General features: G+C 49.7%; 7 protein-coding genes across 7 annotated transcripts; 3 read left to right on the top strand and 4 right to left on the bottom strand.

Moving 5' to 3' along the window:
- Positions 1 to 236: 236 nt before the first annotated feature.
- Positions 237 to 1,013, top strand: N7506_000594 (S-adenosylmethionine-dependent methyltransferase; the record flags this gene model as incomplete). The annotated part of the gene is made up of 1 exon (XM_056949890.1): positions 237 to 1,013. One exon carries the CDS (start codon positions 237 to 239, stop codon positions 1,011 to 1,013), a length of 777 nt encoding a protein of 258 aa, XP_056815805.1.
- Positions 1,014 to 1,182: 169 nt separating this feature from the next.
- Positions 1,183 to 2,487, bottom strand: N7506_000593 (Cytochrome cd1-nitrite reductase-like C-terminal heme d1; the record flags this gene model as incomplete). The annotated part of the gene is made up of 3 exons (XM_056949889.1): positions 1,183 to 1,503; positions 1,565 to 2,045; positions 2,105 to 2,487. 3 exons carry the CDS (start codon positions 2,485 to 2,487, stop codon positions 1,183 to 1,185), a joined length of 1,185 nt encoding a protein of 394 aa, XP_056815804.1.
- A 2,436-nt stretch (positions 2,488 to 4,923) lies between these two features.
- N7506_000592 (GMC family oxidoreductase) lies at positions 4,924 to 6,729 on the top strand (the record flags this gene model as incomplete). Its single annotated transcript, XM_056949888.1, has 1 exon — positions 4,924 to 6,729. One exon carries the CDS (start codon positions 4,924 to 4,926, stop codon positions 6,727 to 6,729), a length of 1,806 nt encoding a protein of 601 aa, XP_056815803.1.
- A 1,257-nt stretch (positions 6,730 to 7,986) lies between these two features.
- On the bottom strand, positions 7,987 to 8,488 carry N7506_000591 (acylphosphatase; the record flags this gene model as incomplete). Its single annotated transcript, XM_056949887.1, has 4 exons — positions 7,987 to 8,166; positions 8,243 to 8,288; positions 8,355 to 8,367; positions 8,431 to 8,488. The coding sequence occupies 4 exons, from the start codon at positions 8,486 to 8,488 to the stop codon at positions 7,987 to 7,989; spliced, it is 297 nt and encodes a 98-aa protein (XP_056815802.1).
- A 692-nt stretch (positions 8,489 to 9,180) lies between these two features.
- On the top strand, positions 9,181 to 11,282 carry N7506_000590 (putative glycerol:H+ symporter (Gup1); the record flags this gene model as incomplete). The annotated part of the gene is made up of 3 exons (XM_056949886.1): positions 9,181 to 9,424; positions 9,484 to 9,551; positions 9,624 to 11,282. The coding sequence occupies 3 exons, from the start codon at positions 9,181 to 9,183 to the stop codon at positions 11,280 to 11,282; spliced, it is 1,971 nt and encodes a 656-aa protein (XP_056815801.1).
- Positions 11,283 to 11,480: 198 nt separating this feature from the next.
- N7506_000589 (putative HIT finger domain protein) lies at positions 11,481 to 12,344 on the bottom strand (the record flags this gene model as incomplete). The annotated part of the gene is made up of 1 exon (XM_056949885.1): positions 11,481 to 12,344. One exon carries the CDS (start codon positions 12,342 to 12,344, stop codon positions 11,481 to 11,483), a length of 864 nt encoding a protein of 287 aa, XP_056815800.1.
- A 313-nt stretch (positions 12,345 to 12,657) lies between these two features.
- N7506_000588 (uncharacterized protein) lies at positions 12,658 to 13,228 on the bottom strand (the record flags this gene model as incomplete). The annotated part of the gene is made up of 3 exons (XM_056949884.1): positions 12,658 to 12,741; positions 12,835 to 12,940; positions 13,095 to 13,228. 3 exons carry the CDS (start codon positions 13,226 to 13,228, stop codon positions 12,658 to 12,660), a joined length of 324 nt encoding a protein of 107 aa, XP_056815799.1.
- Between the last annotated feature and the right edge of the window lie 103 nt (positions 13,229 to 13,331).

Genomic DNA, 13,331 nt, shown 5'->3' with positions numbered 1-13,331 from the left:
GCGTCGGGACGTTTCGGGATTTGAGATTTAGCCTCAATTGGCCTTGGTTAAGCATCATTTACTGACATCGGCTGGAAATTTTCATTCCCAGTGACTCAATTCAATAGCTCGGGATCTTGCCGATCCGAAGGCTCTCTACGACGTTGTAGGGTGCGCAACACCAAATATTGTCATAACCCCACCACAACGACTTGATATCCAAAATCCCACGATATACGATTTATCCACCATTCACCATGCTTCCCACGCCAGACACCTCACACGTGTCTTTTGACACTATTTATGAGCCATCGGAAGATTCATATCTCTTCTTAGATACACTGGCATCAGAATCAGAATCCAAATGGCTCTCTGAAAGATTTCCCTCAAACCAGAGCACATCGCCTTTAGTTGTTGAAGTAGGAACAGGCTCTGGCGTGGTCCTTGCCTTCACAGCTGCACAGTCTCAGCAAATTTTCGGCCGGCGCGATATCTTGACGCTAGGCACAGATGTGAATCGAAATGCCTGCATCGCCACGCGGCAGACTGCAACGACGGCCATTAAAGCAGAGCAGCAGCCATCTCCTCAATCGATTCACATATCCTCATTGACAGCTGATCTATGTGCACCTCTACGACCTGGCAGCGTCGATGTTCTTCTTTTCAACCCACCTTATGTTCCTACTGAGGATCTTCCGCGCCTGCCCTCTGCAGTGGAAAATGATCCCGCTACCGTGGAGGCCATGACTCGCTCTGATAGATTTGATAATGACTCTTACTTTCTGTCATTGACCTATGCGGGTGGTACAGATGGTATGGAGACCACAGACCGATTGCTCGACGCCATCCCTGGCGTACTTTCGGTGCGTGGTGTCGCATATGTTCTGCTGTGCAAGCAAAATAAACCCGATGAGGTCAAGGATCGCGTTCGTGCCTGGGATGGCTGGCAGGCTGAGACTGTTGGATCCAGTGGAATGCAAGCTGGGTGGGAGAAATTGGTCATCGTGAGAATCTGGAAGGAAGAGCGCTCATGAAGAATGCATGTACAAAAAATACGGTCGTGTTGATTGATAAAGCAGCGATCATACCCCAAAAAAGTTTTATTCAAAAAGATCACTCTTATGCTAGCGAGTTGACTTCTGAGGCTGACCACCATTGGACAAATGCTTGGCCAGGGTTCTGGATCTCAGCCTTATGTCTGGTTTAAAGCGCCCACGCGACGGCAGGAATGTTCCCATAAAACTGTGCCTCTGCCAGGAGCTTCCCAGGGCGTCCCGTAGCTTTGTTCCACTGCGCAACAGCCACTCTTTGGCTCTTCTCCAGAGCAAGAGCAACCAACCCCAGATGACCACTAATATCAAAGCCCCGAACAGAAGATCCGTATGCTGGGTATAATCCGAGGAAACGAGGCTCACTAGCGAACCTGCCGCTGGCATCGGCACATGAGAACACGGCTAGGGAGTCATTATTCGGGCCGAAGGTATTGTCAAGTCGATTGCTAACAAGAATGTGATTATTCTCAGGCTGTGATTCGTGTCAGTATGGAATAATCAAGATAGGGACAAGACTGCAGAAGATGACCTACCGAGATTGCAATTTCGGCAACCTTAGAACCGTTTGGAGCAGTTCTATTTCCAAACGAGCTCTCCTCGAAGAATTTGGAGAAATGGATTCCCCGCTCCGAATAAGAAACACGGAAGCCATTCAAGAGGTTGCTCAGCTCGTGCACCAGATAGAAATAGACATTTTGATCTGCGCCACGGGATCCCTTGGGAGTCCAAAAAGTCCCATGTCTAGGTCCCGACCCAGGAGCTGCAACATATGGATCTATTGGCTCGAGATAACCAGTGACTTGGTTAATGTGGAAGATACGCACTAGATCGGCTCCCAGGTCAGGCACCAGGACGAATCGTCCAGTGGGGTCCACCGTCACTCCATGGGGATGTGGCGAATCTTGGCGAGAAGCGTTTGGGCCAGGAGCTGACATGTCGTATGTGAAGGTTTGTAGGAGTTGGAAGTGACCTCGGGTTGGGTCTACGGAGTATGTTGTGACAGTCGATGTCTCGCTGGAGGCGAAGTAAAACGTTAACAACCGACAGGCCAAAAAGAGTCGATGAGATCTCACTAGTGGGCAACCGCAAAAAATTCATGGCCATGAACCCCAGGTACAGAGTACATGGCAGACATCACGGGGCCAGCGGGGACAGTCAAGGTATTGACGACATCAAGCGACCCATTACCATGAGTGTTGAAAGATGTGATGCTACCGTTAGATGCCCCAATAGCTTCGTTGAGACAGTACAGGATGTTGTTGGTACCATCCAACATGAGCCAAGAAGGACTTGTTCCACATTCCTTGGACTGGGAACTTGTAGACAGTTCAAGTGTTCCGTTTGATCTGCCAAGGGAAAGCGAGTAGACCGAACCTGCATAGGATGCCGCATATAGGGCTTGGGCGGCACCCCGGGCAACAAGAAGAGTTGCAACTCCGAGTGAGGTAATCTTCATAGCGATGATGATTTCGGGTACTTTCTCTGGATACAGAGATCCCACAATGTCTTTATAGTGTTCTACTCCGTACATGTACATGTCTTGCAAGGCACGGGTGTGGAACAACTGAGCCAATCGGACCAGAAACTCAATTCAAGAATACAATGGCGTCAATACGAACAGTGGCCTCCAATGAGAATGATATTCATATCGGAAATGATGTCGGGTCCATCTCTTCGTGAACGGAACCCATGCACAAGGTACCATGAAGGCACAAGTGTGGGTCGACTTTAACCAAAAAAGGATACAAAGGGCGAGACCATCTCGGAAGCAGTGGGGGTAGAGACCAATACAAGCAAAATGAGAATGTATGGACTAGTTGGAGTGAAAGAGGACATAGAAAAGAAGAAGAAAAAAAAGAAATTGTAAGTGGCGATACCCGGATTCGAACCGGGGCCAACACAGCATTGTAGGCCGAGTTGATCAGGAATCAACTGCGACTAGCCACAATGTGGTATCCTACCCCTAGACCATATCACCTATTGAATGGAAAATTTTGTCTTATTTGGGATTCTGATTCTATCTGCTCTGTACTTCACTTTCGCTGTGTGAGTATTTGCCGTGAACTTGTCAACTTGAACTTGATTAGACTTCGCTGAAGACATTTTGAAAGTTTACCTATTTTTATGTTCACCGGTATCTATATTCAATTAAATACACATTACAAGTCCACCCGACGTCAGAGTTTCTTTTCTCTCGGCATCCGAAGATGACGAGTAGGTCGCTTGGCGCCAACGTGCCTAGGTGGACTGACGCTCGTCCCACCAATCCCGTCTTATCTTCTCGGCATGCCGAAGACAGCAGATCGGGTTGCCTTGGTCTTCATGCCCCTTTGCCCGAGACCCACCCATTCGATTATGAAGAACTTGTGGCCGAGACCTTGGAAGCTAGATTTAACATCAACGCTCACATCAATCACCCACCCACCGTTCACACCCTGAGTCTAGCCCCGCCCGCTTATAGATCACTCACCCGATGAACTGCAAATGACAAGCTCAAAGCTTACTGCATGCCCGCCAAGAACTTCTGGCAGATTTGACTCTAGCCAAGATGATACCGGTCTACGCATTGGGTGGCGGAGCCCTATGGCCAGATGGGGTCAGTTATGTGCGTTTACTGTCATCCAGAATGGAGGAAAGACGATTGAGACTATGATTTTCAATCTACGGAGGTACCTTGGAGGCCCTCACCCAGGTGGATATACAGCATGTATTATGTCAAGGAACAAATGGGCGGTGTATTGTGCTCTCTCCATACTCTACCTCGTGCTATCATGATTCTGAGTAAAGTCTGCCATGGCTCAGTATTGAATTATACTTTTCTTGGTCTTGATTGTGATCTTTTTCCTGTTCAAGAATCTACAATCGATGATCACGAACCAAAGACTACCTATCCTAGGTAGGCCCAGATTGACCGGACTTAGGTACCCACTGTGCATTCACTTGACATTGAGGGCTGTGCTACACAGCAATCGTCCAACTTGATCATCCATGTACGATACATCGGTAGCGGAAAGTTGTAGTCCCGACAAACGGAATGGTCACACTTCGGCGCTGCTCGTCGAACGCCCCATTCACATCCGCTTGACAACTCACCCTATACTACTAGTTTTGATAGTGATCTTCAAATCCCAGACCATATACGGCGAAGCGACATCGCTATCAGAGCACTAGAGAGAGATAGGCCGGCTCTCAAGGTCTCCAGGGCTGCATGATCCTTCAGCTAACGTCTTTTCTCGGCGAAATTTGCTTTAGCTGATTCTCAATGGCTATACATCATAGATGACCATCTTGCCCACGAATGTCTTTCGGTGTAGCCCCGGAAGCTGGGATCCTAGGTCACTCTCCTCTATCTCATGAAATTTGATCGTATCATGGAACCCACCAACCTATCATCCCATGGCATCAATGAAGAACACAGGGGTATTAGATTTGGGTCAAGTCTTAGGTTAACCTGTGCGTTGTTAACCAGGTGAAGAGGACCCATTTACTACCTGCGCCCCACGTGCCTGGCGCAATATAACCTTTTTCCTTCGTTATTATTGGTTCTGATGAATGCCTTTGCCTAGAATACGAGAATCAAGATATTCCTTGTGCTAGCAAGATAGTCTGAGACAACCTTGGAACACTAGCGTATCATGTATTCAACTGGGTGTGTATCTTCTTGACGAGCAGTATAGCTCCACGTGGGTGGGTACATGTCTTCAGGTCAGCCTTGCCATGTTGATATTGGTAAACAGGTCCATCTAGCTCTGCGAGGTTGTCTTCCCTAGCCAAGACTCACCGGCTGAGTGTCGGACTTTCAGACTATAAATCCGGCTTGAAGACCGCCTGTGAGAGTAGGTTCATGCTACCGTCCCAGCTTCTTCTCTCTCCTTGTCTTTCTATTTCCAATATGAAGTCCGATATGTGGAAGCTCACGATCTTTTTCTCGTTGGCAGCCCATGCCTTTGTGCCAGGAAACCCAATTGATGTCCAATCCCACCTTTTATCAGACCCCCTTCAGGTTTCCGGCAAGCAGTACGACTACATCATTGCTGGTGGTGGATTGACTGGTCTTACGGTTGCCGAGCAACTCAGCTCCAATCCAAACATCAGTGTCCTTGTTATCGAGAAAGGCTTTTACGAGTCCAACAATGGCCCTATCATCGAGGATCCCAACACCTATGGTCAAATCTTTGAGACCACTGTTGATCAGCAGTTCTCCACCTCAGAGCTTGCTATCAACAACAAGACTATGTCCATCAAGTCTGGCAAGGGACTAGGTGGCTCAACTTTGATCAACGGGGGTTCCTGGACTCGTCCGGATAAAGTACAAATTGACTCGTGGGAGAAGGTGTTCGGCATGGAAGGATGGAACTGGGACACTGTGTTTGAAGCTATGAACAAGATCGAGCGTGCTCGCCCTCCCACCGCAGACCAGATCCTTGCAGGGCATTCCTTCGACCCCTCCTGTCATGGGTTTAACGGAACCGTCCACGTCGGTCCTCGTGATGATGGCCAGCCATTCTCACCCATTATGCGAGCCCTGATCAACACTACGTCCGAATCTGGCATCCCTACTCAGGGTGACTTCCTCTGTGGCCATCCTCGTGGAGTCTCTATGATCTACAACAATCTCGATGAGGACCAAGTCCGCGCTGATGCTGCCCGCGCTTGGCTTCTTCCCAACTACAAGCGGGAGAACCTTCATATCTTGACCGGCCAGATGGTTGGGAAAGTTCTATTTGATGACTCTGGTCTCAAGGCTACTGGTGTCAACTTCGGCGTGAATAAGGCAGTCAATTTCAACGTGTACGCGAAGCATGAGGTCTTGTTGGCTGCGGGCTCCGCTATCTCCCCTCTCATTCTTGAGTACTCTGGCATTGGCCTCAATTCCGTCCTTACCAAAGCTGGTATTGAACAACGTTTGGAATTGCCCGTTGGTCTCAACATGCAAGACCAGACGACCACAACTGTTCACTCCCGTGCCAACGCACAAGGCCAAGGCCAGGCAGTGTACTTCGCCAATTTTACGGAGGTCTTTGGCGACCGCAGCTCGTATGCTATTGATCTTCTAAACAACAGCCTTGACCAATGGGCTGAAGAGACTGTTGCCCGCGGTGGTTTCCACAATGTGACTGCTCTGAAGATCCAGTACTCGACTTATCGTGACTGGCTTCTTGAGGATGACGTTGCTTTTGCGGAGCTCTTCCTGGACACCCTGGGTAATATCAACTTCGATGTCTGGGATCTCATCCCTTTCACCCGTGGATCAACCCATGTGCTAAGCAGCGATCCCTATCTACTTCAATATGCCAACGATCCCATGTACTTCTTGAATGAGCTTGATCTTCTTGGGCAAGCTGCTGCCACTAAGCTTGCTCGCGAAATTTCATCGAAAGGCGCAATGAAAGGGTACTTCGATGGTGAAACCCTTCCTGGGAACCACCTGGATCAAGATGCCAACCTGGACCAGTGGGTGACGTACGTACAGCAAAACTTCAGACCCAACTACCACGCTATTGGAACATGTTCAATGATGTCACAGGAACTTGGAGGTGTTGTCGATGCCAGCGCCAAGGTGTACGGCACTCAGGGCCTTCGAGTCATTGATGGATCCATTCCGCCCACCCAGGTCTCTGCTCATGTTATGTCAGTTTTCTATGGTATGGCAATGAAGATAGCCGAGTCTATACTGGCTGATCACGCGCGGTCCTAAACATCAGGGCCGGGGTGTAGGTGGTGACTCACTTGGCGCGTCGCTCAGGAAAGGCCTAGGTAGTAACTTTAGTTGCCATACATCCATACAACCTTGGAATGATAGATTGACTCGGATGACTCCGGTCAACATAGTATCATTTGCCTGAGTTTCTTGCTATCACGGATATCTAGAAAATGTCAGTCAATAATGGAGCACTGGAGGTACCTACATCCAGTTACTAAGTTGCACTCCTGATATCAGAAAAGCATAGCATGGCAACTCTCCACTTTATATGCACCAATTGCCATCCCATGATTCCCATATTCACTCTCCTAGAAATCCACAGCCCTTGGGTTTGAGGCCATTTGCATCGTACATCATTAGCCAACTGTGTGATGGACTAGGCCTCATAGCGAACGCAGTTCCAAAGAGCGACTTCAATCCTAGTATTTCCAATTTTTGTTCCTGTGATCAGGTTCCCGGTGCACTCCGACACTGAGGCCAGACGATGGATGTATGGTCTTAGATTGATGGCAATTGGTCAAAAAAATCATAAAAAGATAGGCCCGAGCCCGGGATTGACGGGGACCTCGCGCATTTATGCTTTGGGTGAACCCTAAGCGCGAATCATACTGTTAACTCGTTAGATTGTGATTTTTGATAATAGGCATTTCAGAATCTCTTACCCACTAGACCACCCGGGCGGTGATGGAAAGTTGGCCAAAACTTTGGCTAAGTAAAAGAAAGCAACCTGGGATCAAACACATTGACATATCAAGTAGCCCTTCTTGAGGTCGTTCCAACAATGTACTAATATGTATATAGTGGGGAAGTTACTATTCAAACAAATAGACTCAAAGCTAAAACTACCTAATGGCTTCGCTAATCTCGGAAACCTCACGCCGTGAAATGGAGCAAAAAGTCCCGGTCACTATGTAGGCTCCTCTGAGTCCTCTCCCATGAGATCCAAGCCTATGCCCCGGCAATAGGAGGCACTTATGTGGTGAACCTGTTCTAGATCCCTAGAGCATGGATCATTTTGTTGATATGGTCCGGTGATGACTTGTTCCAGAGGCTCTTGGGATCGAGCGTGGACTTTGGCAGCTGTAGCGAGCTTTAAAATACCTACAGCTTATCAATGCCCATGACCTCGAGAGCCCTGCCGTAGCTAGCTACTGCTACGCATTGGATGTCTGGATGTAAATTGTTGGTTGAGCTTCGAGAGCATGTAAACTATGATTCACGCGCGATGGTACTCTCGTAGGCTGATGAATTTCAGTGTCCAGATTCAAATGTGGACGCTGCCGTCCGCATCACCGAAAAATGGTCCTCGCCATCTCGAGGCTCGAGGTCCTGCTTCTCAAGCTTCACGACGTGCGCCATTCGTGGGCCTTTGCTAACCTGCTGGAAGAATTTCTGCATAATGTCATCGGGACCTTGAGCCTCGCCCTCGACCTGGGGGAAATATTTTCAGTAGGCTATAGTGACAGGTGGGTAGTATACCTACTCTGCCACATGTAGTATTTCTCACCCAGCCTCTCAGATCATAGCTGGTAGCACACTTTTGGGTGAAGTCTCTGTGGTGGTGGTTAAGTGGAATCGCACGATGTGATGTCATCGGTTTTTTGGAAGGTCTCTCTTACCGGAAACCAACACCTGAGAGGATTGTGAAAATTAGACCAATGATAGGCTCGGCTTCAGGTAAATGTGACTACCAACCTTGAACGGTGCCATGAACCTTGAACGAAACCTGGAGTATGGTGTTAGCTTTGCGCATCGATTCGGGTTTCAGCTGTGGCCGGTGGTCAGGCGGGGCAGCAACCTTGGAACCTTCCAGGGTTGCCAGTCATTTTGTTGGACGTGGACTCACTCGAATAATTGACATGGGGACGTGTGGGGGTGGTATGAACTGAGTAGCGTGGGAAATGGTTGGTGGTTGGGTTGAGTTCAAAACCAAGTACGGAGTATGGCACTGAGATATACATTATCGTCTCAGCAACGGCCAGGCATGGAAGTTGAGATCAAGCGATGTTCACACATTAAACACACCTCTCACATCAGAAAAAGGCTTACAAAGGAGTCCACCAATATTACAGGGAGCCCTGGAGCTCCTGCTTTTCTTGATTCATCTGGAACGTGATCTTCACCTAAATTGCACTCGTACTACAGCGATATTGGCGGATCTGCAGATTCCCAAGTTTCCAGGGATCGTCTTCCACACAAGTTTCTGTGGTCAAAATAATATGATAGAGGAACAACCGGAGGAATTAAAGATATGAAGCTATTATCATCTTATAGACCGGTATAGAATCCCCTAGCTATGTTTTGTTCGGGGCGAAGTATATAGGAAATCAAAGGCCACCTATTGGCGGTGCCCAGGTGCCTCGGTCCCCTGAGTAAACATTGGAACCTCAGACAAACCCAACCCTTACCACCTCACACCCGTGACAGTCATGCCACTGCGATAAAATGCCCTCCATATTCGCCTGGCTCCGGCGGGTTTACTCACTTGATACCCTCGACACCCGCTTTACCTCCACCGCAATCACCCCTAACGCTGACACGCGACGTCCCGCAAAAGATGCCCGCGCCAATGCAATCGCCCAGGGCGCCTCGCCTTCGCTCTGGCGCACACCGGAGTTTTTCATCTACTATGTCTTCTTCATTGTTCTTGTTCCATTGATGTTCAAGACCGTCGTTGATGCGTCCAAGGGTGAGTTCAGAGAGACGAGGCGATGATCACATTATTGACCGAAGGCCCTCAATGCCCAGAAACCCACCCCATCTACTCGAAATATTCAAACCTTCTATCCCCCGGTTGGATTCCCGGCCGCCTGGTTGTAAGTGGAAAATCCATGTGCACTGCCCACAACCATGAAGTCGGATTCGACTGACCGTGGCCATGCTTGCAGGACAACTCCGACACACAATATGCGAGTTTTCGCGATAATATACCGCCCCTTCTTCTACTCCTCATCGCACACCCTCTAGTTCGCCGCGCCTACCAATGGTACACGAACCGATCGAAAACCGAAACAAGGCCATCGACCCATGCCGTAGTTGGTGCGGGCGAAGCACAACTCGAACAGCGGATGCGCTTTGATGTATGGTTTGGACTGGTGTTCATCACTGTCTTGCACGGAGTGTCAGCCCTGAAGGTGCTGTTTATTATCTATATCAACTTCCGAATTGGCAAAGATGTTCCTCGCCCCTACGTCCCCGCTGCCACCTGGGGTTTCAACCTTTGCATTTTGTTTGCCAATGAACTATGCGGCGGCTACCCACTTGAAAAGGCAGTCAAAATTCTTGTGCCAGGCTCTGGCTCTACAGTCGAGGAGGCCAGCGGACTTGTTCAATGGGCTCAGACCGTGGATGACCTCGGAGGCCTCATGCCGCGATGGGAAGTCCTCTTCAAAGTTACTGTGCTGCGTCTTATCAGTTTCAACATGGATAACTACTGGAGTGTAGACTACCCCGCGGCGAGCCCGATTGAAGTGAGTGACATTCAAGGAACCCTGTATCTCGATAGGACAGCGCAACTGACCGTTTTCCACAAGAAGAAGCAACTTGACCCTGCATCCCTTTCTGATCGTGACCGAGTCAAGATCCCCGCAGGACCAGCTGCTTTCACTTTGCGCAATTACATTGCATACGTGCTCTACTCCCCATTATATCTAGCTGGTCCGATCCTGACATTCAATGACTATGTATCGCAGCAGCGATATACAGCCGCATCAGTCAGCCGTGCCCGCACTGTGATGTACGGCATTCGTTTCGGACTCACTCTCCTCTGCATGGAGTTGATACTTCACTACATTTATGCCGTGGCAATCTCCAAAGCGGACCCCGACTGGTCGGTTTTCACACCAGGTCAACTCAGCATGCTGGCCTTCTTCAATCTGCACATCATCTGGTTGAAGCTTCTCATTCCATGGCGTTTCTTCCGTCTCTGGGCTCTAGTTGATGGTATTGATCCGCCCGAGAACATGGTACGCTGCATGTCAAACAATTATTCTGCCTTCGCCTTCTGGCGAGGTTGGCACCGCTCCTACAACCGATGGATCGTGCGCTATATCTACGTCCCACTGGGCGGAGGCGGAGGTGGCCAGCGGTCAACCGGAGCGCCCAAGCCAGCATCACCACCGAAGTCGAACTTTATGAACAAATTCATGCAAATTCGCAACTTCCTTATGGTGTTCACATTCGTCGCCCTGTGGCACGACATCAACCTCCGGCTTCTCATGTGGGGTTGGCTAGTGACACTCTTCGTTCTACCTGAAGTGCTGGGGGGTATGTTCTTCCCCGCTCACCGATGGCGCTCGCGTCCAACCACGTATCGTGTTCTCTGTGGCATCGGCTCTGTTGGAAATGTCCTCATGATGATGGTCGCAAACTTGGTTGGCTTTGCATTGGGCCTGGACGGACTGAAGGATCTCCTTACTAGTTTAACTGGCTCCTACTCAGGTCTGGCATATATGGTTTCCTGTTGCGTGGTGCTTTTCGTCGGCGTTCAGGTTATGTTTGAAGTTCGCGAGGATGAGCTCCGCGCGGGCATCAATCTGAAGTGCTGACCAGCGTATTCCTATTTGCATTTCCGGAGCTTTGGATTTGGTGGTATTATAGTAACCATGAATGATTATACAAGTCTCGCTATACCCGCCACATCATTATAAATTAACTGTTATACATTTTTTGGTATCAAATCATTAAGTCGTAAATGGAGGGTCCATCCCCCTCCCCAGATAGTAAGACAAGCGCACCAAAGTCACCTAGAAGAAAGCACCACACCTCGAGTCCTCATGAACCTTGTAGCAATCTAGGCTACAAGTTCTCAAATGACAACTCTTGCAGCGAATCTTCCCCCAATATCCGCACATGCAGCAGAAATGGCGTCCAGGCCGCGAAGAAGAAGGCGGCTTCACACGTGAAGCATTATAAGAAAGCGGTGGCTCAGCCAAAAGCCGCTGCATAAGACCCTCCGACGGCATAAGAGGCGCATACGAGCGCAGAAGAGGATCATTATCGTGTTCAGATTTGATGAGTTTCGGCTTCCGCTCCATCTCCTCGTCCGCATCTGTCTCGGCATCCGTCGTTTCAGCCGGTGTAGAGGCCCCAGTGTTCGTAGCGGTCACCGCAGCAGAAGGGCGCTTCCGTCCTGCCACGCTGGCTGGCGTTGAGCTGCGGCGCGCGGCTGCCGAAGCAGCGGCTCTGGGTCCCTTGGCGGCAAGATTCGCACCTGGGTTCTGCGTACCACCTCCGCCGCCGGTACCCAGGGCAATGGCTGCTTCTTCATCGTCGAGGTGGTTCCGAAAGGTTTTCTGGGACTGGAGAATGCGGCGTACGGCGGAGGTAGTTTTTGCGCGGGTGCCGCGTGCACCGGCTTCTTTCGCTTGTCTCACGGGTACTGAGATTGCGACATCGCGCTGGTTTTCACGGTCGAGTTCAGCAATGTGGCGAGCGATCGCGTTCGCTTGTCGTGAGGAGATGTCCCCGCCCTTGCCGGCGTCGCGGATGTTGCGTTTGCGGCCGAGGGTTGGTGCCATCGCCTGCGTGGGGTCAAAGCCCCGCGTTGGGGCATAGGACCAACCTGGTGTGGCCACAGATTTGTCCTGGAGTAGTTCGACGCGGAACATTTTGAGGGGTTGTTGTTGGTTGGAGATGCGCAAGTGTCGGGAGACGGAGATGGGAGATGCAAGCGTTTGCTTTGTTTGCACCACAGCTGTGGAATCTTAGCATCGAGATATGCCAATTTAAAATTATACAAGACAAGTGATTAGTATTCAGAAGCTAACTAGATTCATGCAAAACAACAGAGAAAGACCTTCCAACGGTTCGCGTAGACCAGTGGCTTCAGTTTGAGATTGGCAAACTTCAATGCATAGGAACAAGCACACCCAACACCTTCCAACAATAATAGATACAAATTCAAGAAAAGCGACCAAAGACTTATTTCTTTTTGTGCAGCTGGTCAACCTTTGACTCCAGTTCTGTAATGTATGACTGGAGCTTGATTGTGGCCATTTGCAGTGCCTGGATTAGAAATCATATGATCAGTCCCGAGGGTGAAGAAGAAAAGGGGGGCTCTTTGTGAGAAAAGAAGCGCATTTGGAGCTGTAGACATACCGAAATGTCATCAGAGAGCATCTCATTGGCGATCTTGTATTCTCCTAGGACGTAATAGTACACCGACGCGCCGGCGGCGACAGACCCAGCCAGGAACCCGAAAATACTGACGTAGTTAGCACCAGAACAAGCAGAGGATGAACAGCTTCTGAAATTGACCGGCTCGACCGGCTCGACCGGCCAAAGGAAGGAATTAGGATGTCAAGTGGACTAGGAAGAAAGCAAAGCAAAAACAACAACAAAGAGATATCCGAACATACCCTCCTCGGAAAGCTCCAACGGGCTTGCTTGACGGTAGTGGCGCAGCGGCCTGCGAGCGCGAGCAGGATGACGAGAAAGACCGGACACCGACGCGTGCGCGCATAGGGAGCAGAATTTTAGTAGAGATAGGCATATTGACAGGATTGTTCCAAAAATGTTTTTTATGGAGGGAGTATGTAGGAGGGTTGGAAGTGACGTTGATGAATTGCGGAGGTCCGGGCGGTTCGGAAGTTGGG

This window comes from Penicillium brevicompactum, assembly GCF_028827555.1.
Source record: "Penicillium brevicompactum strain IBT 35665 chromosome Unknown utg000001l_segment0_segment0, whole genome shotgun sequence".
Taxonomy (NCBI): domain Eukaryota; kingdom Fungi; phylum Ascomycota; class Eurotiomycetes; order Eurotiales; family Aspergillaceae; genus Penicillium; species Penicillium brevicompactum.
Note: the sequence above shows the minus strand (reverse complement) of the source record. Positions and strands in the feature narration are given on the sequence as shown.